The sequence below is a fragment of the Coptis chinensis genome, chromosome 9 (genome assembly GCF_015680905.1).
Source record: "Coptis chinensis isolate HL-2020 chromosome 9, ASM1568090v1, whole genome shotgun sequence".
NCBI lineage: Eukaryota > Viridiplantae > Streptophyta > Magnoliopsida > Ranunculales > Ranunculaceae > Coptis > Coptis chinensis.
The window spans coordinates 44,770,292-44,792,704 of NC_141464.1; the positions used below are offsets into that span (position 1 = coordinate 44,770,292).

At 35.6% G+C, this 22,413-nt stretch overlaps 2 protein-coding genes and 2 long non-coding RNA genes across 4 annotated transcripts; all 4 read left to right on the forward strand.

Moving 5' to 3' along the window:
* The first annotated feature begins 6,489 nt into the window (after positions 1-6,489).
* On the forward strand, positions 6,490-9,449 carry LOC147476217 (saposin B domain-containing protein). The gene is made up of 6 exons (XM_086584915.1): positions 6,490-6,885; positions 6,978-7,082; positions 7,154-7,317; positions 7,385-7,570; positions 8,278-8,337; positions 9,048-9,449. Exons 2-6 carry the CDS (start codon positions 6,986-6,988, stop codon positions 9,183-9,185), a joined length of 645 nt encoding a protein of 214 aa, XP_086441041.1. The 5' UTR covers positions 6,490-6,885; positions 6,978-6,985; the 3' UTR covers positions 9,186-9,449.
* A 1,397-nt stretch (positions 9,450-10,846) lies between these two features.
* On the forward strand, positions 10,847-12,343 carry LOC147476218 (uncharacterized). The gene is made up of 2 exons (XR_015209520.1): positions 10,847-11,771; positions 11,998-12,343. It is a non-coding gene; the product is annotated as an uncharacterized LOC147476218 (long non-coding RNA).
* Positions 12,344-13,146: 803 nt separating this feature from the next.
* Positions 13,147-19,825, forward strand: LOC147476219 (cysteine desulfurase 1, chloroplastic-like). The gene is made up of 7 exons (XM_086584566.1): positions 13,147-14,671; positions 14,905-14,977; positions 15,402-15,535; positions 15,669-15,828; positions 15,933-16,119; positions 17,119-17,264; positions 19,713-19,825. Exons 1-7 carry the CDS (start codon positions 14,556-14,558, stop codon positions 19,716-19,718), a joined length of 822 nt encoding a protein of 273 aa, XP_086440692.1. The 5' UTR covers positions 13,147-14,555; the 3' UTR covers positions 19,719-19,825.
* Positions 19,826-20,541: 716 nt separating this feature from the next.
* LOC147476220 (uncharacterized) lies at positions 20,542-21,109 on the forward strand. Its single transcript, XR_015209161.1, has 2 exons — positions 20,542-20,658; positions 20,788-21,109. It is a non-coding gene; the product is annotated as an uncharacterized LOC147476220 (long non-coding RNA).
* The last annotated feature ends 1,304 nt before the right edge of the window (positions 21,110-22,413 follow it).

Here is a 22,413-nt window from a genome sequence, read left to right on the forward strand (position 1 = left end):
TTGCAGAAAAAAACGACACGCTTAGAAATCAGTGCATACAAATTCAGGAAGAAGAAATTCAGAGTCTGAAAGAAGATATTGATTATCTAAAGGCAATTATAAAGAGGGAATGGTAGAGTTATGATTCTCTCTACGTAATTATCTATTCAATCTTGGAGATAAGATGACTTATCAGACATTTTTACATATATGGAATCATATTTTTAGTAATAAATGTAATCATTTTTTAGACAAGGTTTTGTGTACAAATGGAGTTTAAGAGCTATCCCCAATCATCAAACCATGGGGAAAGAATGGCAGGTATCTTTGAACAGATAAATTGCTCTAATCATGTATATTACAAAAATAAATAAATAAATAATTGCGTTGCCACTTGCTAGTATGACATAATCATAAGTGCTAGGTTTAAAATATTAATTCTAACATAATCAAAAGTGCTGGGTATAAAATATTAATTCTAAACCAATTATGCAAAGTGCCAAAAACTGAAAAGCATATCGCACAATGTTTTCTTTGTGTGTTGTTACAACTCATTTTTCTGTTTCGTATAACATAACGAAATTGAAAGTAAGTAGATACCAAATCAATATATCATAACTCATTTAAAAGCCCATTTGAAAGCTCATAGACAAGTGAGAAGCAAACGCAAGAAAAATATCCCAGTAGCTATGTAAGCAGTAAGCTAAGGGGTGCACAATGTTCTGTGCTTGAAGAAACCTCTGCATTTCCAAATTCAGAGCAGAAGCATAGAATTGAAGGAGCATGCCACGCGCAAAGCATAAATAATCAGAAACTAGATACAAATGCATAAAGGGGTTCTAAAATTGCAGATAATGTACTTTAGAAGTAAACTAGACTTACAAGAGTAATCATTTCTTCAAGTACAGCTACTTGAATAGCAAGGAGTTCCCAATCATCCTTCTCACATAAGTAATTATGAGTAATTAGAAACCTAAAACGAAAATAAGTTTATAAAAACATACTTGTCACACCCCAAATTTCGATAATTCAGATAACATAATTAATATCCGACTTCTCGATATCCGAGATGTGACAACCACTTCTTATTCCAAACTATCGCATAACCCTAAGGTATAATAACACATATGGAAAAACTAAATAATAAATATTCAAATCAATTATCTTATCATTCTGAAAACTTGCAAATCCAATCTAAGTTACAAACTTCCTCACTTAACAATTCTGAAAAACTTAAAACATCTATCTCCAATAACCAATTCCACTACATCTAAGAGAAAATGAAACGACATCTTATTAAAGCAAGATCTAGCACTCGGTACATCTTGTTCTGCTTTTCCCTTACCCTTGTCTCGACTCTCCTGAAACATCTTGTTTTGCTCTTCGTACATCAAAGCAAGATCTAGCACTCGGTCAAATGTCTCTTTGTCGAAAGGAAGTAATGACCTCGACAAGTAAGGGTTCAGTCCCTTGATGAACTTCTTATTATTCTTCACAGGGGTGTCCACCAAGTAAGGAGCAAATCATGATAACTCGTTGAATTAAGTAACATATTGTTCAACAGTCATCGAACTTGCCTGTCTCAGTCTCTGAAAGTCCTCTGCCTTTTGTTCCTTCACAGCCTGGGGAACAAACCTAGCCTCAAACTTTTCCTTGAACTCTGTCCAAGTCATTGTATCAGCAGTAACATGTGGAAGAATAGACAACTACCAAAACTATGCTGCGTCATCCAGCTGATGGGCAGCCAATTCTTGCTCCTGAACCTCTGTCAAATCCATGCGTTTGAAAATCATCTCACAAGCCCGAAGCCAAGCCTCTGCTACAATAGGGCCACTGTTTCCTGTGAACCTCTTACCACCTAGGTTGGCAAAGTCCTTATTACGTTTAGCAAAAGGATCGTTCTGGTTCCCAGGATTATTCTGAACAGCCTGCAGGAGCTGGGTCATCATTGCACCCATATCCACCTGAACAACATTCCCATTCCCTTGGGCTTCACCTTGGCGGGTACTGTGTCCTCCAGCCATAACCTTCACACAAGATTGCCACAATATTAGAAACGTCAAAAGATCTTGAAAGCACTCCAACTTACCCATAACCACAAATCCGAGAATCACTTAGACCTGCCCAGGTCTAAGCTAATCTAAGCTCTGATACTAAACTGTCACACCCCAAATTTCGATAATTCAGATAACATAATTAATATCCGCCTTCTCCATATCCGAGATGTGACCAACCACTTCTTATTCCAAACTATCGTATAACCCTAAGGTATAATAACACATACGGAAAAACTAAATAATAAATATTCAAAACAATTATCTCATCATTCTGAAAACTTGCAAATCCAATCTAAGTTACAAACTTCCTCACTTAACAATTCTGAAAAACTTAAAACATCTGTCTCCAACCAATTCCACTACATCTAAGAGAAAATGAAACGACATCTTATTAAAAAAAATGCTAACATCAATCACGAGCAGCACGCCACCTTCTCAAACATCAGCTAACCCTGTCCAGGCTGATCGACTATGTTCATATAAGAACACACCCGATTAGCAAACATGCAAATCGGGTCAGCATTATAAATAATACTGGTATGAGTAGCCTTAGAAAAACATTTAGATATACATAATACTTCATTCTTTATATGACAATTAGTTCCTCCACCGAGGCGCCTTAGCTTAAGGTAGTTAGTTCCTTCATAAAGGCACCTTAGCTTCTAACTAAGAGTAAATAAAACTTATGGTATTCTAGTACTTACATGTATGCATGCTCTATCGCAGAGTGGGTTCTCTCTGCAAAAATAATTAGTTTAACCCACTCTCCTGCAAAACAATTTGTAATAATCATATCATAAAACGAAACTTAACTTGTAAGTCTTAAAACAATACCCACACCAGAGGAAAGTATCATATCAGTAACATTTATCAAGTGTCCCTAACAACGCGTCGTATCTAGGTTTTACCTAGTTTTCATGGCTACCACAATCGCTTCCCAACGCCAAACATGTACATCCACATGCCTCCCCTCACATAATGAACCACTCCGTGCGTAATTACCCTAAGCGGGATATCGCATACTAGGTAACCCTCACATGAACGCCAGTATGTGGGTACTGCCACTATTCGGCATAAATATCGCGCATTTCATTCTAATTTTGCGAACGAGAAAATTAAGCCACTATTCGGCTACGATTGCCCTACACAATGGGTCAATCAACATCTCATAAATACACCCTATACAAGGGTCAATCATATCACATACGCCCATCACAAGGGCTAAATCACATGAGTTGTGGTAGCTAGGTTCCAGGATTTTCGTTATGTAATTTATTCAAATTTATGTCTATGTCTTTTAAGAATAATCCAATCTCGTCACGTGTCACAATATTTATACAAGATCAACGTCAAATCTTTCTTAGATAATGACAAACCAATTTATACAGGCTTCCATAACATTCTACCATGGGATTAGTCCATAAAATTATATATAAACAATGTAACACAATAAAAAAATAACAAGTAAAGGCCAAACTCAATAAATACCAATCCCAAATCGGGTTCATCCAATTAGGTCCTAATCCAACTAACCAAAACAAAACCCAAAACCAAGGCCCAAGCCTTTATAATCCGCCCAAACGGTCTAAAAAATAACTTAATCCCACAAAATAACTTAAGCCCCAAAATAACTTAAGCCCACATCTAAACAAATAACTTAAGCCCACAAAATAACTTAAGCCCCAAAATAACTTAAGCCTGCAACAAGATAAGAAACCGGCCCAAAGTCCAAACCAAGGAACATAACCGCTGGTTCATCTTCTTCCTCACCAACAGATCCCTTCCTCTCACCAAAGACCTCCCACCACTGACTTTGCCACCACCAACAAACCGTTCGGTTTTCACCCTTGACAAAAACCCCATCTTTCTATACCCTAAAAATGTAATTCCCTCACACTTCCAAAATCGCGTTTTCGACTCCATATCATTAACGCTCCTTCAAGCTTCCACATCACTCTCAGGTCTTCCAACACACCCACTACAACTAACCCTCAGTCAACCAAAACCCATACAACCCAAAACAACCAAAACAACACTCCACCAACCAAAACAAATAATCACCTGCACCTAGAACAATAGACCTAACAATTTTTTTAGGCTCGCGCCTTCATAACAGTCCCTTTAGAGTGCCGACAGTTCTATAATCTAGAGTTTCAATAATCCCTCAATCAATACAGCACCAAGGAACCATTTTAACTATTCGACCAAGGACGCAGAATAAAACTACAGACCAATACTGAGCTGAAAAAAATTTGAACAGTAAAGTTTTTTTTTTTCTTATACTCGTGAAATAGAAAAATGTAACTACTCACCTCCTTATTGCGAAAAGAGAATATAGAAAAATTACGCCATAAAAACCAATGCCAAACTAGCTTGCACAATCCGCCTATCTCTCTCCGTTCTTCTTTATTTTTTTTTTCTTTTTAAAGAAAACCTTATTTTCTGAAAACCCAGAATCTAGGATAAGCCGTTCCATTTCAAAAATTATATAATTAAGATTTTATCTTGATTCCCTCTCTTTATCTTTCTATCAAAAAGTCAACCTACATTTACTAATACATTGACCATGCAATAAATAAAAATACAAAAAAATAATAATAATATTGTTACGAAAAATAATGTAAAAATAAATAGGGGTCTTACAATACTCTTACATGTATGAAAACTGTATAGAAATTGTAAACTATCAAACTAACATAGAAAAACATTTAACGGGAAATCAGAAACCGGATGCAAATGCAATTAACTAAATCGGAAACTTAATGCAAATACATTGATTCACCACAAAGAGTAATTAACATAAAATTGGGAATTGGATGCAACTGCATTAAACTAACTTCAAAGAATAATTAACAGAAAATCATAAACTGGATGCAACGACATTAAACTAAAATCAGAGATTAACTAATGGGTTCTATCAATGTCTGCTTTTCTTTTATAGATAGTACAAGAAATTTGAATGAGTGATTAAAATAATTTTCATATCTCATAATTATGCATAGTTGCTAATATTTTTTAGAATAATTTAATATAACGGTACCCGTTCGTAGAGAAGAAAACATCTTTCTCCAAGCGTTTGAGTAGCGGATTGCATACAGTAAATTCCAGGTATCCTAACACATTTCAATTTTATAAATCTAATGAACATTATGTTCTATTGATGTCTTTAGGAAGGACTATAATAGTTTATGAGTCCCCTAATTTGCATAAATGTCCCCCTTTTGTCCTCTGTTAACACAAGTCATATCCTACAAATCATATTTACATGATAGTTCTGTTCTGTTGCCAAACTTTCGTCAATTACTTTCGCTATGGAAACGTAGCACATCAACCTTGGGATAGGAAACTTTTATGACACCAATGAACTTAAAAAATTAAATAAAAGGAGGTGAAATAAACCAACCAACTTGATAAAAAGACCGTAATGGAAGGGATTGAACACCTTTTTGTGTGAGTAGTTACAGGCCTTAAACAAATCTCTGATTGGATGTTGCACTAAACTTAAATGAACTTAGTGACGAATTGAAGAGTAATAATGATGTGGTCGGAATGTTGATACCAAGAGTACAAGGTGTGCCTGGAGCCTTACACTTTCGGAGAGTCTTGGAAATGAGTTCTTGATCACTCTGACAATTTTATGGTAGGTGATAGGATTTTTAGTAGGATTGGTCCATTATGGAGATTTTGAGATAATGGGAGGGTCGAAGGAGAATCCTTCAAAAAGGTAGAGAATTCAAATTAACAGCTTATTGGAGCACTGTTTCAATATGAGGATACCATTTCCTTTATCTAAATCTTAAAGTGTGTGGAGTTTAGGAACTTTCATGCGGTGATTACAGATATTGGGCAAGACACTAACATTGATCAAATTCAAAGATAGTCATAGTCTAACAAAATCGGAGGTTACCATATAAAAATTATTAAAAGTTGGAGGATCCAATCAATATGTAAATTATCAAAATACAAAGTGAACTTTTCAATCCCACTAGATGTCAAAGTAAGGCTTGACTGGTAATTCAAGGCACACCTACTACAAACCTACTCACAAGAATTAGTACCACATCAATTGAAGCCTTTCCAATATGGTACAATAAGTCACTAAAAAAAAACCAAGGAGAACCAAGCAGAAAATGAGAACGAGAGCGAATATATATGATATGATGGTGATGATTGTTTTTAAATTTTTTTTCTTTTGCGCACAAATTCTAATTGTATCATGACTTTCTTCTAATGGCAAATGTCTCTTATAAAAAATATAAAGATGGAATTTCAAATGGGATCGTTATCAAAAGTCCGAGTGAGTGATTAATATAATTTTCATATCTCAGAGTTATTATATACCTATGAGGGGCTAATTATAGTACAAATTCTAAATGTATCGTGACTTTATTCTAATGGCAAATGTCTCAATCTTAAAGGATGAAAAATTTCTAATTTATATTTTAAAAAATAGGACGGGTTCGAAAACTAGTTAATATTATAAATCTACGTTTTGGTGTTCAAGGGTGGAGTTCATATAACGGGCTAGTCTACAAGTTTATGTTCTGATCATCTGATGGCAATTCGATAAGATCAAAGATAAGAGTTCATTATTACCCAGGCCTTATTTTTTTTATTTGTCTGACCAAAGCTAAAAAGGGTTCCACCATGACAGGGACATGCAAATAGATGCCCCAACATGATTGGATCCAGGTTCTATGTTCTATGTTCTATGTATGATTATTATTTTTCGGAAAAAAAATACAAGTTAATAATAAAGGCGTGTAACTGTAAGCATCGCCAACACAAAAAAAAAATACTAGTACTCCTCCTGGCTCTTCTCTTATCTCCTCTTCATCTTCACAACAAGGTAAGCAACCAATTCTCTTCTCTTAAATCTACCTCAAATTAATCATCTTTATTTGCAAATGGTTTGAATTAATAAAACTTTAATTGATTCAGGATTAATTATGGGCGTTAGAATAGGAGTATTGGTTCTTCTTGTGGTGGGAATCAGTTTGGTCTATTATGTGGAATCGCGGGCTTTATTGGCTGAGGATCTATTAGGTAAGCTTATTATTTTTTGTTTTCACTTAAATTTCAGCCTTGTAAATTTTGGTAATTTATTATTCATTCAGATACTCAAGGGGCAGCTACAAAGACAAAGACTGACGGTGTCTGCGCATTGTGTGAGGACTACGTTTCCCTAGCAATAAACTACCTTAGCACAAATGAAACGCAGACAGAAATCATTCACACTCTCCATCTGGGCTGTTCTCAAACACACTCGTTTAAAGAGGAGGTAATATATTCATGGACACCTAATATATTCATTGCCATTAACAACCTAACTAATTATTATATGACAGTGCTTCAAAATGGTGGACTATTATGCTCCTCTTTTCTTCTTAGAGATTGGTAAGGTAGAACCTGGGGAGTTATGCAGTAAGTTGAGTCTCTGTGACATCCCTGTTTTTGCTACTCAAGATAGCTGCACTCTTTGCCACCAAGCTGTTGCAGAGGTTCTCGCTAAACTTGATGATCCCGACACACAGGTAACACTTGCATTGTCAGTTGATTGATCTCTATTAATTCCTTATGCTTATGTTACTGAAGTTTTTAGAACTATTGAGGTTTCCCCAGGTGTGTCATATATATGTAGTTCAAATTCATGTCTAAAATGTCAGAAATGTTGGTAGATTACACATGAAAATCCGAACTCTCTTGAATTCCTTAACCTAAGAAATTATGTATCTATCCTTATGTTTGCTGTGATTTTCTACATGAAATCAGCATGGTCCAGCTTTGCGCTGTCTAGCATTGACCTGATCTTTATGGAAGACATTCAGAAGCTTACCATCTTTCTTACCGCCCTCTTATTTTCTTCTAGTATATCATTCAAAACTATGTCTGACAGAAACACTGACACACAAAAAGAAAAAGAATAAACGGCTTTGTGAAGGAAACAAATTGACAGGAGTTTCAACTTTGGAAAATGATTTGATACTGATGTCAATTTGGTCTTATTGTTTCAATGATTCTATAGAAACGTAATATAAATACCACAACACAGATATTTATATCCATATAATTATACGCTTTTGTGTTTTTCCTTCCTGAGCTTGTGACCTCTTATGGGCTTGTATTCTGTCGATGTGGAAAATGAGAACAAATATGTACAGTACTTTTTAGATTCTTATATTTGACATAGGTTTTTGCTGATGACATGTTTATTTCTCCTTTGGTGCTGATAATTTTATAGTTGGAGATAATCGAGATCCTGTTGAAGGTCTGTAACAAGACAGAGCAGTACGCCAAAAAGGTAAGCAAAGTTCAAAAATTGTTTCCCATGATGCCAATTGCATTAAAATCCGATATGTAGATTACAAGTTATGATATCTCAAAGAGTTTATTTTATTTTATTTTTTATTTTTAATTTCTTACATAAATAGAAGAAACTTAAACAGGGAGACTTTCACAATTGGGAAGAAATTATCATATGACTTGCACAAGTTTAGGAAAAAATTATTACATAGTTTTTTATTAAGATTTTTGTTTTTGAGATTCCTCCTAGTTTTTCTCCCATTTAGAAGTTTATAGTAAGTGTGTACAGTTGTTTCCTAATAAAAACCTTGTATTGTAACTAAAAACTTATATTCAACTATTTTCGGTTATAAATTTAATTTTACCCTTCCTTTGTACCACCATACATTGAAACCTCAGCCGTTAATCCATCTGTCAGAAAAAGAATCCCCGAGATAGTCATGTTCTATTTTCGCAGATCTTGACAATAGGGTTCTGATAATCATTTTGTCTCACTTTTACCTGTGCCCCAAAAAAGGAAAAAATAAAATAGATCAATCATTATCTCATTTTATTTCCGAATGATGAAAGTAAGCAGCATTAAATCTGTTTTTTTTCACTATATATATTTACAACTTGAGCTTGGTTTCATATTTTCTCTGTTTCTTTCACTATATTTATTTACAACTTCCACTTGGTTTCACATTTGCTCTCTTATCTATCTAACAGTGTAAAAGGTTGGTATTTGAGTATGGGCCTCTGATAATGGCTAATGCTGAGAAGTTTCTGGTGAAAAATGACGTATGCACCACCATTCATGCCTGCAAGACTTCCACTGATGGAAGTGGAGTAGCATTATCCCATTGAAGACGGCATTATTGTCGAATTCGTGAAGTTGACAGAAAATAGGTACATGAGAAATGAGATTCTTGACTTTAAAACGTGGAAGCGTCTGAGATCTCTACTTGTTACAAGAAGGTAGTATGAAATCTTCCGAGTGTGTATCACTGTATCTAATAAGCAAAAAACAGATATGGAAGTACATTGTAAGTAATTCTACTATGTAATTGTCATTAGAATGAAAAGGAAATTCAAGTATATAATTGATTATTTCAACTGTATTGGTTAAAATGATTGTGCAGTTTCTTAATTTTAGTGGTCATTGGAGTACTGAGCTATATTTTGTGTCACAAGAATGATAGATTGTGTGTATGAAACTCCGAATGAAGTGAGAGACAAGACTCAGGGGCTATTTGTTTTTTTGGGTTAAGTTATAAGAGGGTCTTATAAGACCATGTGTTATAAGAGGGTCTTATAAGATGGTCTTATAAAGTGGTTTGTTTTAATTTTAAGTTCCTTTATAAAGACTTTCTAAAAATAGAAAAAACAAATACATTTACATCTTATAATGGTTATTTGACAAATATAACCCTACTTTTACATTACATTTAACTTGAATATATTAATTTGAAATAAACGATAGTTTGATTTTCGGTTTCAAATCAATTTTGATAATTAGAATATCAATTTTAGGAAACTACCTTAATTGGCGGTGGTAAAATGGTAGTGGTCTTAATAAAGATCAGGTGGTGGTAGTGAAAATGATGATATTGGTTTTAATAAAGCATGGTGATGGTGATGGTGATGGTAGTAGAAGTGGTGGATGTCTTAATAAGACGGTGGTGGTGGTGGTGATAGTTTTAATAAGACGGTGGTGGTGATAGTGGAGGTGATGATATTGGTCTTAATAGTGCGAGACGTCTCACATCGTGGTGGTGGTGGTGGTGGTGGTTTTTAATAAAGACAAGGTGGTGGTGATAGTCTTAGTAGTTCGATGGTAGTGGTGGTGGAGGTAATGATGGTGGTGGTAGTGGTGGTAGTGGTGGTGGTGATGGTGGTGGTGGCAATATCATCAAAGGTGGTGGTGGTGGTGGTAGTCAATGGTGGTTTAAAAATTATTGTTAATTGGAAAATAAGATAATGAAAATGGAAGAACAGATAAACGAGGCTGGGGTATATGGACGTTTTGAAATTCATTTTTCAAGTTTATAAGACTTATAGAATTGAACTAGATCTAATTTTTGTATTATAGAATTGGAACTCTTATAAAGACATTTCTAGTAGAATGCCTCTTTATAAGAGAAAAAATAAACCAAATAAATGTCCAAAATCACTGGGCCACATCTTATAAGAGGTTATAAGACCTCAAGGTCTTATAAGAGGCAAAAACAAATGGCCCCTCAGACTCGTTGTAGAATTCTTTTTAGTTTTTTTTGCAAAGAAAAGAGTCTCACTGTCTCACTCCCTGTGCCATAGGTAAAACTCATCAAGGATCATTCGGATTGTGTGTGTGTGTGTTTTTTTTTAGGAGAAAATTTTCTTTTCAATAATTTTGTACGGTAGAAATTAAAAATTACGGGTCCCCCCTTCTCTGAAACTCCTATGGAAGTATCACGGAAAATTTCCCTGAAGAGCCGCCAATGTTATGTTTTCTTGCTTTATGAGTTTGCTAAAGAAAGGGCCCAAGAGGGGAAAAAAATGTATGGTCAGCTTTCTCTTAACAAAATGAAAATTTGTCCGTGGGGTAGTTCTGTGCCGATGTGCGACGAGCAGAGTGGGTTGTTTTTTTCCCTTGGGATATGTGTTTGTGGTGTAAATTTGAGGGCATTGCTATGTCTCACATCGAAGAGAAAGCTTGGATTAAATCTGACAACTCTGCAGAGTCTCTCACTTTCACTTCAAGTCCAACTGACACTTACATTGTTGCTCAGGTAACCACACGGTATTTAAAGTGTTTTATACTGAGAATGCCTATCTTAAACTGACCAAAATTGGTACATCATCTGACCATCATACCTAGTCAATTTACTCTTTAAACTTTATTGCCATAATCTCAAACTATCACTTCTTTCATTTCAACACCAACTCCATTATTGGTAGTTTGATGCTGGCACAAGATAACACCTCTATGTTCTAGAAACACCCTTGGATAAAAGGCTAAACTCAAAAATTCAAAAGGGTACTGGAGAGTGCAAGTATGCAAGTGTGAGTTTTAAAAGGTTGCTGTAAGTTGAGAGTTTGTGACAAATGAGGAGTAAACAACGGCAGAATTTGTGGGAATTAAGGTTCTGATAGATCAGCTGCATCAGTCAATAGAACTTGGGTAAAGCACTGTACTGTAGCGGGAACTCACCAAAGGTTTAGAACATGCACCAAGAAGGAAACAGACGCGGGGTTTTTTCTCTTGAAGGGTAAGTTATTGTCCTGTTATTGCTACATAAAGCAGAGGTACATTCCCTTGGTATAAAACTATAAATAAGTAGGCATGTCTAAGAGCAAGAGCATGGGTAACTCCAAGAAGATTGAACAACAAAATGTTAGCTCTGATGGAGATCTATGCACCAAGACATTTTCTTCTCAATGGAAAAAAAATGGAAGAGTATCTCAGCCAAGGTATAATTCGAGGATAGTGGTTTTGATAAATTTCTTTTGAACGATGTTTGTCATATCTTCTTTCAGGTGCAGTAGAGAAGTAGACTATGTTTACTAACAACCGTGATTTTTAGTATGTAGGATATTATAAAAGGAAATTATAGAGAGATAATTATTCTGAATGATTAACAAGATTAGTTGTTTTTTGGTTATCTCTAATAATTTTTAATTTCTAATCTTGAAATAGGGAAACGTATGCATCGTTGATGAGTGCAAAGTAGTTCCATCTTTGCGGATGGGGACTGAAGCCGAAGTGAACATCTGACGATATTGAAGTGCCAATGAAATGGGATTTTAGTTGTTAGTTTGTTTCCTCTCTTTCACAACGGCAAGTCAGTGTTTGGCTATTGTAAACTAACTACTATTAGGATTGTTGCTCCTTTTCCCAGTCAGTGCTTTTAGTTGTTAGTTTTTGTTATTTTCTTACTTTTCTCTAGCTATTGAAATGTAAGATCTTTTGGTAATGGTTCTTCAGTGCCTTTACCACTACCATTTTGTTGGGTTTTAAAATTTGAAGGTCCCTTGGACTGCAATGACTTCATAAGCTAGCTAGAAATGACGAGATATTCAGAAAGCCGAAATGCAAGAATAGATAGAGTCTTGCTTGATGTTAAAGCTTTGTTGTGGTATTGGTTCTCAAGGTTCTCCGCAAGAAAGAATTATTTGTTTGAAATGATGATAAGAATTAAGTAGTAATGGGATTTAATTAGGATACTAGGGACAGTATGAGGATATGCTATACCTTGCTTCATACATCAATAAAAGTAATGCTTATCTAAAAAAAAGAAAAAGAAAAAAAACTTGTTCCGATTGCCATTATTAAAGGAGAGCTAGGTACATCCTTCACTCCTTCAGACTGTGAGACAACAGAGAAACAATTAATGGCAAACCATGGTTGTATCAATGGAACTGTACATAATTCTAAGATCTCTTCCCCTGTGCCTGTTATTGGCTTATACATAGCCGCGGCTTCTTCCGTATGCATGCTACTGATGCTTTATGATATCGTAGTTGGGTATTGGACAAAGAAGCGATGGCTACCTTGCAAGCTATTCACACTCAATTCTGTTTCTCTAACTCTTCTTTCCATAGCAACTAAACTCCCCGCTGATCTAACAACCTCAATGCTGAGTGACCTGGATCAGTTGTCTAAACTGTCTGGGACTATCTTTATATGTGTTTGTATGGGTTTTCTCATGCCTTCTTTTGGAAATTACAGGGATGCCGATATTTTTTCAAATTTGATGGGCTTGAGCATTTACATTATATCCATAGTCGTAAACATCTGTATACAAATACATACTGGAGTTATTGTTTTGTTCATCATAGAACATATCATAGTCTTGTGCTTTATGGTGCTATTGCTCTCAATGTTCTGGCAGATTTATCCGTCCATTAAAAAGGAAAATAGCTTCACCACTAGTAGCTATAATAGGTTTGTTAGAGAAGGGAGCAGTAGCATGTTAAGTCGATTGAAGGGATGTTACCTATGCGTTTATTGCTATGATCCACAATTTACAATAAGCACAAACTTGGTATCTGCTGGTGTTGGCATAATCTGCCTCTTGTGTTTAGTCATCTTAATACAGGCTTTAATAAGATCTCTCATTTTGAAGCGCGTAAAATTTTGTTATGGGATGTCTGATTATGACTGGTGGATGCCAATAATAGTTGTCACCCAGATTCTGACTGTCATAGTTGGAACTTTCCCAGTTGTCTTTAGATGGCTAGCATTGTTTAGTCGCATGAAATTAAAATGGAACGTTGATAATATCCAAATTAATTGGAATTCACCTCATTATCGAACCATGAAAAGAGGGGTGACCGTGACTGTCTATAGATTATACAAGTTCTGTGTATGTTTATTCAATATAATAGTCTTGATGGTGTAGGGGTTAATAGTGTTCCCAATAGCGCTAGTATGGCTGTTGTGTCACTTATTTATTGGTCCGCACATAGACGGTATGGACATGTTTTATCTCCGTGGGTGGCATGGAGTTGAAATTTTGGCCAGTGAGTATATTGTGCGAAAAAGTGTGGATGATATGATCAGATTAAGGGAGGTTTGCTGTAGAGAGCCACTTACTAATCTACTGCAACTCTTTCGAAAATACCCAGACCGCCACTCTGATTTTATTCATCGAAGAATGGAACATCCTTTCACTCTTCCAATGGTACTCCTTGTGAAAATTGCACAAGTTTCTTTACCTGGTAATCTTCTTGGATCTCTAGTACTCGCATTCAGGCAAGCCCAAGAAATCATTCTCTTCATTGACCAAACACTAATGACACCAACGGAGCCGGAAGCAAAATTTTTGTTTACATATGCAAAAGATTTGTGCAGAGATGGCGACTTTAGTGGTCTGCTCTCTGAAGAGAATCGTCAACGTCAATCCGGTTTGCATCTGGATCTGAATCGTGCTCGGCAGATCCTTTTTAAATTGAAGGATATCCACATTATTGATGGAGTTCTTGTTCGTGACATTATTGATCGCATCCTTGCTGAAACCCCCTCAACGCTTGAAGATCTATATACATCTATAGAGAAATTGTTTGTCGAGATGTTGCATTGGGTATTTAGACAACTACCGATTGCTATATTCAAAAGCTTGAGTGACAACCCAACTGAGGAGTTGGAAGAAAGAGTACGACTTGCCATGAAATTCCTCTTTCAAATCAAATCTTTGGACGATCATATTCAATGGTCACTTCCCGAAGGATCTGGTATCTCAGAGTTTCTAACGGATGAAGCTTCAGAAGAGTTTGAAGGTCCACTGGCACGGCTCAATGAGATTGTTCGGAGGCCTGCAGGGGAAAGGGAAGTTTAAGGGGTGGAAAGGAGACATAAGCGCCAAAATAAGGTTTTATTATTATTATTTTTTATAAATTTAATTAACTATATTCACTTGGCATGTATATTTTTGTTTTTGTTCATTTTGAAGAATCTATATTCATGTGGCCTAATGGAGTAATCTGGTGTCGTTGCTGCATTTCTAAGCTGGAAACGGTTCCTCGATATTTTGATAAAAAATATTGTCTGATTGTTCTAAGTTTTTAATTTTTTCCTTTGGCCTTCGCCATTTTTCTTTTGTAGCCAAGAGATGTATTTCGGGTGGCATTTTGGCGACGATTGTTTGTACAGAACTACCCTGCATTCTTCCCTCGAGGTAATTGCGTTCTTGGGCTTTCTACAATTGTATATCCTTACTATTTCAATGAAGGAGTAGTATGAAAACTACCAACTTCATTGAAACTCATAAACCCTTTTACCCTTGGAAACACTACTTCAAATGGTTTTGCTGTTGAAAAACAGTCAATTTCACTTGGGCATATTACTAGACCTGATTTTCCTATTCTCCACCAGGTATTACCAACTCTTTTAATGTTTTACAGCTCAGTGGGTCAAATAATTCATCTTGGGTAGTGGGATATTGGTTTTAGACTTGTTTTAGTATTGAAAGTAATAAACTAAGGACCTTTGAAAAGAGTTATGGATAAATAAAGTGTCTTTTTGTTGGACAATGTTACCGTTTTCATTAAAAAAAAAAAGATTTAAGAGAAATGCTAATATGGTCGTTTTGGGTGTTGTAGAATGTGAACAAGTCAAAATGGGTCTACTTGGATAATGCAGCAACTTCACAAAAGCCTTCTGCTGTTTTGGACTCTCTACAAAACTATTACTCAACCTATAATTCCAATGCGCATCGTGGTATTCATTTCTTGAGGTACTTATGTAATCTAGTATGTTTTTAGATCCCTTTTAACACAGTTGATGCAAGAGGTTTTACTGAAAATAATCGTCATCATGAATTCTAACTAATTTCACCATATTCTTACTAATTTCTCCCTGTACTTTAGTGCAAGAGCCGCTGATGAATATGAATCAGCGCGGATAAAGGTGTCTCGTTTCATTAATGCATTAGAGTCTACTGAGATTGTTTTTACACGAAATGCGACAGAGGCTATGAATCTTGTAGCCTACTCTTGGGGCCTATTGAATTTAAGACCAGGGGATGAGGTAAATCCTTGTACTTGGTTCTTTATTTTTCACTGGTTACCCAAGCATTTAAGCTTATGGCACTTTGCTTGTCTCTTTTAAAATCTTCTTTTGCTTTCATGCAGATCATACTTACGATTGCCGAACATCACAGTGCCATAGTTCCTTTTCAAATTGTGGCTCAAAAGACTGGTGCGACACTCAAATTTGTTAGTTTAACAGAAGAAGAAGTTCCTGATATCGATAAGTTGAAAGAAATGTTGTCAGAGAAGACGAAACTTGTGGTCACTCATCATGTCTCCAACACTCTTGGTAGGCATGTTCTTTTTCTTTTTTAAAGTTTTATGTTCTCCTTTCTCATGCCTTGTCTCTGTTAAAGCTTTTATTCTACCTGGTGTGATGGCTTGATGGGTATTTTCACCCTTCATAGATGTTCACATGACCCTTTTCGAAAGAGTGTGTGGGCCTAAAATAGAAGAGCGATGAGGGAATGCTTATGTTTAGTTGGTTTCAGTTATTTTTCAAGCTAAGTGATAATCTAGGGTTAGAATGAAGATGGTTATTGGACAGAAATATTCTTTTGAAAAATTAATGGAAAGTAGGATAGTGTGGGTCGTAGTTCACACTATAACTTGGTGTGGCATGGGAGTGGATTGAAAGCTCAGGAGCTCAGGTTATCACACTGTTAAACTGTGCAAGGAGAAAAGACGAGAGTTTTCTAGGTAATTACAAGAGGAATAGACTTAGGAGGCTAGAGTTGATTAGGTGTATGCAATGAGTCGAATACCGCGAAAAAGACCCACCACGGACAACAAAATGTGATTGGTCCGCACAAGCTACTTAAACCACCTCGAAAATGGGGCCGTTTTGAAGGGGTACCTCCAAGAGGAAATGGTCGTTTATATCCGTCTTCTTCTTATATTCTAAATAACTCCAGCACGAATTTATTCACCGCTTTAGAATCACCAGTTATTACAAACTAAGTTACTTTGTCACGGATACGAAGTGACTGATATCCCTGATTTCTTTTGATTTTTGTTAATTCATTCTTATCGAATTATCATTGCCATGGTCAACATTTTATAGCAATACTGAGGTTGACAATGTATAATTCATTATTTTGTGTTGTATACTCTATTTTCTTCGTTGATTTACATCTGTTGTGTGACATTGTAATTATAACTAGGCTTTTTCCAGTGTTTATTATTTTGTTGAATAGAATAGAACTGCCCTTGTTGCATTTAACAGAAGTTCTTAGTTCGATATGTTGTTTGAACATTTTTCCATAATGGATTATCTTTGTGTTTTTAGGTTCTGTTCTTCCAATTAAGGATATTACAAGTTGGTCTCACAATGTTGGGGTAAAAGTACTTGTAGATGCTTGTCAAAGTGTTCCACATATGGTGGTTGGTGTGCAAAGTCTAGATGCCAATTTCCTTGTTACATCATCGCACAAGGTTCGTATAATCTAAAATGAGGCTTTTGACACCTATTTCTACATGTATTTTAATTGTTGTTACTATGTTTCATCCCAATGATAATCCATTATTTGATGAGTCACATAATTTAATTTGTAAAAGAGCATTGATATATATATCTCTGAGAAGATTGATATGGCCTAGGTTTCTATCTAGAAAGTTCATTTGCCTGGTCAATTAATCGCTTATTAACTATTCCTTTTCCATTTTGCTTCCACACACCTATTATAATGTAGATTTTACTGGCGGAAGCTTCAGTTTAATTGAATCTACACTTTAATTGAAACACAATTAAAAGACGACCTAAAAATCACTCTTTTATTGAATCTCTCAATCACAAATCACACACATAAACACAACTACTGAAACCCTAACTACAAGCCCGTTATTTAAAGTAAACCTAGAAAGTATAAACCAATAAGAACACGACATGTGTCCAACTAACTAATGGACTCGAACCATGGGCTTGGACTCAACTAATGTTCTACATCACTCTTCCTAACCGAAAAAAATTCGTCATCGAATTTCTAATCAACAAAAACTTCAGGTAAAGAGAACCACGTCCACAAGCTTTAGGAAATCGGCCAATACCCCAGCTAAGAGGAATCCGACCATGAATTTTTCCTTTGTAGCAGCTTCCCTGGCTTAAAATCAGTAACTCACAACATGCTCTTGCACACAGATTATGAATACAATAACCAGAAGATGCACCAAAAAATTTCAATACCAATGACTCGTCTTGAAAGCTTGTAACTTCACCAACATATATGACTTTCTTTAAAGAAATCAAAATCTGCAATCGTGCTTTTTTGAAAAACAAATCATTTCGTTTGTCAAAATGAGTCACAAAATTTTCCCAAATAAGATTTTTGAACCATCAACCTGAGATGTATCATCAGTACTAGCCACTGAACCATTATTCTATGGTGGTGGAGGTGGTTGTTGCACCTATCTTTAGACTGGAAACTTTGCTTCCATCAGGTTCTGGAACATATGTGTCATGTTCTTCATGCTTTCTTCTAAACAAGACATGCGAGTATCCATGGATGGAAGATGACCTCGAGTTGTTTTGTTATTCACCATAATAACACAAAAAAAATTTGACCTTTCAAGAAAAATGTTTTTCATGCTTTCTTCTAAACGAGACATGAATCCATGGATGAACAATGACCTCGAAGTTGAATAGTCACCATAATGAACAAAAAAATTTGACTTTTCAAGAAAAAAAAATGAATAGTTTTCGGAATAGTAACCCCCTCCGGTATTAATCTGTTCTGATACCAAATAATGTAGATCTTACCGGCGGAAGCTTTAGTTTAATTGAATTTACACTTTAATTGAAACACAATTAAAAGATGACCTAAAAATCACTCTTTTATTGAATCTCTCAATTACAAATCACACACATAAACACAACTACTGAAACCCTAACTACAAACCCGTTATTTAAAGTAAACCTAGAAAGCATAAACCAATAAAAACACGACATGTGTCCAACTAACTAATGGACTCGAACCATGAGCTTGGACTCAACTAATGTTCTACATCATATTATCTTTCATTTTGGGTTAGGTTATTGACACCAAGTCTATGGTTTAATCACCTGCAGACTGTTGTTGCTCATCTGCCTACCCCATATTGGACAAATGGTCTTTTTGTATGCATATTCGTGTATTTATTTGATTGTTTGAATTCCTGAAGTGAACTGGTTTTTAACAGTAGCTTAGAAACTCTAATTGCTAAATCAAGACTTTATGATCTGATCTTTTGTTTGTAATAGGAACATAACCTTTTTCCTTGTTTTGTTGGCAATATCGCATGCTTGCTATCTTTCTACTACTTTGAAGACACACTTCCAGAATTTAACTATTTTTTCCCTTTATCTATTAGGTTCTTGTTCTCTATTTACCCTAAAACGAGTATTTATTTTCTACAAAGTTTGAAAATCTACTGAAAACCTTATGATATACAATTTAATGTTTCTGTATATAGTTTTGGTTTATCTAGAACAAGATGAAATCAGTGATGTAACATAAATCTAATGCATGTAATAACATGGTTTGCGGTCCTATACAACTTTTTTTTTTATCCTTTTCCTTTTTGTTTTTTTTGAAAATGAAACAAATTATAAGGTACTGCTTACATAATAAATTAGTATATAAGACCTTCATTTTGAAAAGGTCCTCATTCACTAGATCTTAAACAGGTTTTGTCACTAATAACTATAAAAAAAGTGACAGTCTAGTTTCTAAGTAATTTAGATATTAGCTAGCTAGCTTAGTAAGAACCTTGTTTGTAACAAAACTCGCTTTCACCTACTTATGACTTATATACGTATTGAATCCCAGGAAAGAAAATAGAAACTAGAAAATGTTTGATCTTACTATCAATCTCTGACGTGGATCTTTATTTGCTCAATTGTACCAGATTTGAGGCTGGAACTCCTGCAATTGGGGAGGTTATAGGGCTTGGAGCGGCAATTGATTATTTGTTGGGGATTGGCATGCAAAAGATCCATGATTATGAGGTGAGCAAATCCTTCCCACCCCCTCCTCTCTCTTTCATCTCTATATGTTTCTAGTGAAGTCACCTTGTTGGTATCTTGATTATTTATGAATTTTAGAACAGCTAATTGGAAAGTATTGGCCAAATCATCTCTTTGCTGTAGCTGGCTGTCTTTTCAGCACTTAGTTATTGTTAAAATCGTTAGGTTTATCTATAAATTTAAGGTTAGAGACTTTAGAGAACGTTGTTAAACTACTCCTTGTTCTGTGTCCATGCAGACAGAGCTGGCTTCATATCTTCATGAAAGCTTATGTCTATATGGCCCTGTTCCTTCAAACATCCTTCGTGCTGCTCTTTGTTCGTTCAATGTTGAGAATATACATCCAACAGACATTGCAACTTTTCTCGATCAAGAGGTAAGATTGTGAAACTTTTTCAAATTTAGTGAGAGACTTGTTTATTGTGTGTTACCTTCCTCTTTAGTCAAAATTGTTTATTATGTCTAAATATCTATTATATCATTTGAGGAGACTGGAGAGCACTCGTGTCTTCATATTTTTACTGTATCTATCATTCTATCATATTCTCCTGAGAGGTATTTTGTTGTGTATGTGTGAATGATAAAACACGTAACACATGTTATGGATATATATACACGTAACACATGTTAGCTACCTACAAGTTTCTGACTTTCTATGTTTTATTGTTTCCTGGTATCCTCAGGTCATCATTAAGAACATGTTAATGCAGTCGTGCTAGTCTCCACTTCTACAACACAAAAGAAGACGTTGATGCATTCATTAGAGCCTTGAAGGGAACAATTGACTTTTTCATTTCCTCTTCATAACGGGTCTCCCATCTGAGTTTTGTATGTCGTTTGTGTTCAATTTATTCCTTACACTAGTGTTCTTTCATATATATTATGTTAAAATAATTTGTAGTGTCATCTTTCTTGTATCTTATGACACTGCCTTCATTTTATAATTGTTTCAAGCAGTAGTCACTTCCCGGAGGATTTGGTATCTCAGAGTTTCTAACGGATGAAGCTGCTGCTTCGACAGTGTTTAGAGGTCCCACTGGCACGGCTCAATGAGATTGTTTGGAGGCCTGCAGGGGAAAGGGGAGTTTAAGGGGTGGAAACGAGACATAAGCTGTAGACACAGCCGCCAAAATAAGGTTTTTTTTATATATATCTGAAGTGTAAAAGCTAAAGTTTAATTAACTAGTTGATTTCATTTGTTTGGAATTGTCATTTGGCATGTATATTTTTGTTTTTGTTCATTTTGAAGAATCTATATTCATGTGGTCTAATGGAGTAATCTGGTGTCATATGCTGCATTTCTAAGCTGGAAACGGTTCCTCGATATTTTGATTGAAAATATTGTCTGATCGTTCTAAGTTTTTAATTTTTTCCTTTTGGCCTTCACATTTTTCTTTTGTAGCCAAGAGATGTATTTCGGGTGGCATTTTGGTGACGATTGTTTGCACAGAACTACCCTGCATTCTAAAAGCTAAAAACTCTTCCCTTCATTTTTGTTTGGCACTTCAATAGTAATTAAAATGTCAGTTAGACAATTGTATACAAATATTTACAGGAGTGATCGTTCTGTTCAACACAGAACATATTATTGTTTTGTGCCTGCTGGTGTGCTATTGCTCCTAATGTTCTGGCAGATTTATCCGTCTACTAAAGAATACAAGAGTATTACCCCTAGTCATTTCAATGATCTAATTGCAAAAGGGAGCAGCACCATGTTCGATCGATTGGAGTTGTGTTACCGGTACGTTTATTGCAATGAATCCCCAATGATCCACAATTTTCATAAACCCGATGTATGCAGCTGTCGCGTAATCACCCCATTGTGTTCAGTCGTCCTAATACAAACTTCAGTAAGATCACTTATTCTAAAGCAGCTGCAATTTTGTTCAGGAAATTCTGATTACGAATGGTTAATGCAAACAATTGTTGTCACCCAGATTCTCAGTCATAGTAGGAACTTCCACAATTGTCTTTGGATGGCTAGCCTTGTTTTTAGCCGCATGAAATTCGAAACGCTAGTTGTATCACTCTTGAATGATATATGATGGTGTGATTCAAAGGAATCGGACCTTGAAAAAGACGTCAATATTGCGTAGGTTATATAAGGTGCTTTGCATCTACAATCACGAGAACTCCTCTATCGGTAGCTCCTTTGTTGGCCGTGGCTGTGCTAGTGCACTACCTTGTTCGTGGGTACAAACTAGATAAACTTGATTATTTCCAGGATCTCCCTCATGAAGGTGTAATTGCGGCTGGTGAGTATTTAGTATGAAGAAGTTGGGAGGACATAGTTAAATTTCGAGACGTTTGCGTTAGTCAATCCCCCAATCATCTATTGCAATTCCTTTTTCATAAATCTCCCTCTCAGCATTTGTGTGCCATGGAATCTAGAGATCAATCTTATCCTCGTCGAGAAGGTATGTCCCCTTTCAATCGCATTCCTTGTGAAAATTACCCAACAACTAACCTTCTTCAACCTTTACAAGCATTCTGGGAAGCCAAAGAAATCACTTATTTTATTGAGCAAACAACACAATCTAAGAGTGCGATGAATAAGGATAAAGCATCATATGCAAAATAACT

Bases quoted from the DNA above. Each gene is read 5' to 3' on its own strand.
- LOC147476217 (XM_086584915.1), top strand. From the start codon at position 6,986: ATGGGCGTTAGAATAGGAGTATTGGTTCTTCTTGTGGTGGGAATCAGT. The intron at 7,571-8,277 runs GTAACACTTGCA...ATAATTTTATAG, and splicing joins TTGATGATCCCGACACACAG to TTGGAGATAATCGAGATCCT. The intron at 8,338-9,047 runs GTAAGCAAAGTT...TCTATCTAACAG, and splicing joins CAGAGCAGTACGCCAAAAAG to TGTAAAAGGTTGGTATTTGA.
- LOC147476219 (XM_086584566.1), top strand. From the start codon at position 14,556: ATGAAGCTTCAGAAGAGTTTGAAGGTCCACTGGCACGGCTCAATGAGA. The intron at 15,536-15,668 runs GTACTTATGTAA...CCTGTACTTTAG, and splicing joins CGTGGTATTCATTTCTTGAG to TGCAAGAGCCGCTGATGAAT. The intron at 15,829-15,932 runs GTAAATCCTTGT...GCTTTCATGCAG, and splicing joins ATTTAAGACCAGGGGATGAG to ATCATACTTACGATTGCCGA.